The sequence below is a fragment of the Gadus chalcogrammus genome, chromosome 20 (assembly GCF_026213295.1).
Source record: "Gadus chalcogrammus isolate NIFS_2021 chromosome 20, NIFS_Gcha_1.0, whole genome shotgun sequence".
Lineage (NCBI taxonomy): Eukaryota > Metazoa > Chordata > Actinopteri > Gadiformes > Gadidae > Gadus > Gadus chalcogrammus.
In genome coordinates, this window is record NC_079431.1 from 12,117,564 (window position 1) to 12,119,507 (window position 1,944).

The window sequence follows — 1,944 nt, forward strand, 5'->3', positions numbered from 1 at the left end:
AGAGAGAGAGAGAGAGAGAGAGAGAGAGAGAGAGAGAGAGAGAGAGAGAGAGAGTGACCAAGTGAAGGAGAGAGAGAGAGAGAGAGAGAGAGAGAGAGAGAGAGAGAGAGAGAGAGAGAGAGAGAGAGACAGAGAGAGAGAGAGAGAGAGTGACCAAGAGAAGGAGAGAGAGAGAAAGAGAGAGAGAGAGAGAGAGAGAGAGAGAGAGAGAGAGAGAGAGAGAGAGAGAGAGAGAGAGAGGGGCAGGTGCTGGTGCTGGTGGTGGAAGTGGTTATTGTGGTGCTGGCTGCTTTTGATGCTGGTGATGGTGGTTGTATTGATGGTAGTGCTTGTTGTGGTGGAGGTGGTGGTGGAGATGGTGGTGGAGATGGTGGTGGTGATGGCGGTTCCGGTGGTGATGGTTGCGGGGAGAGGTGGTGGGGGAGGGAGGAGGGGTGAGGAGCGGGAGTGTTTACTGAATGACTTCCCCCCATCATATCACTCAGCCGATGGAGATGTATGCTACAGCGCTGAGCACGCACTTAGCCATTAGCTGTTAGCCCCTTCGCTGTGTTTCACCAAGGCCGAGGTGTTTATGGTGCACCCTCACCCAGCAACAGTAAGAGACACCCTTCTTGGAAAGGTGAACACCATGTACAGCTCTATGTACCCCCAGCAGCCCCACTACCGCCACCCCCACCACCACCACTACCACCGCCACCATCACCAAAACAGCCATCACCACCGCCACAACCAGCACCACCACCTCCACCCCCACTACGAGCCCCTACATCCCCATCACCACCTCCAACTCCTCCTACACTCCCACTACCAGCCCCTACAGCACCGACTTTAGCCCCAACCCCAGCACCATCACCACCACCTCCACCCCAACCCTAGCACCACCACTACTACCAGCCCCTGCACCACCACCACCACCACCACCACCACCAATACCACCCCACCACCACATCCACCTCCACCTCCACCTCCAGCACCATGACCCCCATCCCCACCCCACCACCCCACCATCACCACCACCCTCTACCCACTCCACGTCCTTCCTTTAGATTCTTGCTTATGTCTGGCCGGAGCAGGGCAAAGCGACGCCAAAATCAGAGATAATTATGATCAGGCGCCCTCCCCCCTCCTTCCCCTGCTCCCGTCAAAATATGTAATATGTCCCTCGACCACACAACCCCCCCCCCATCCCCCCCCCCCATCCCCCCCCCCATCCCCCCCCCCCCCCCCCCCCCCGCGCCCGCGTTCGTTATGGGTTCCAATCAGAGACATGATTCTGTAATCTGAGCTATGAAAAGCATGCAACGGTGAGGGGGCTTACTGTGACACAAATTGCCCTTTCACTCCTGACACACATAAACCCACAATCACACACATACATGTACACACACACACACACACACACACACACACACAGATAAATTGCTATAACAATTTGACTGTAATTGGCTCTGTTGGTGAAACACAAATGTTTGCACATTTCGGCGGTCTATCCTTTCAGATGAAAACCAAGAATTCTTGTTAAGAAATACATTGGTACTTCACTAATCTTTTGGTTTGAGTCAACGTTTGAATAGAGGGCACTGTCTCTAATTCCCTCTTTTGTTTAATACTCCTCTTTGAGGAAGCAATCCACTGACAAGAGCAATCTATAATGTAAGCAACCGCTAAGTGACTCTTGAAACCTTGAGGATTCCTGCATGTGCTTGGGCAGGAGACATTTAGCATGCATTCAACAAGTCATGCCGCTCCTGGTATGTAAAGACCTTAAAACCGTCAAAGGTGTTAACTCCCTTGACTTAAAACTGTAGGTAAAGGCTTCATGGCAAAAATATATAGACGCTTTTCCACATTAAATATCATAAAACAGGCTGATAAATGAGTTGCTGGATGATATGAAACAAAAATGTAATTTCTACAGATGAAATTCACAAAGCATCAAAT

The 1,944-nt window shown here is 51.3% G+C and overlaps 1 protein-coding gene across 1 annotated transcript in view; it reads right to left on the bottom strand.

The window, feature by feature from the left end:
• The window catches only part of LOC130373767 (glutamate receptor ionotropic, NMDA 2D), a 36,660-nt gene extending 35,942 nt beyond the window's left edge, over positions 1 to 718 (bottom strand). Inside the window, exon 1 of the mRNA XM_056580400.1 lies at positions 650 to 718. Within this exon, the coding sequence (XP_056436375.1) occupies positions 650 to 718 (69 nt within the window). The remainder of the gene's footprint in view (positions 1 to 649) is intronic.
• Positions 719 to 1,944: the final 1,226 nt, after the last annotated feature.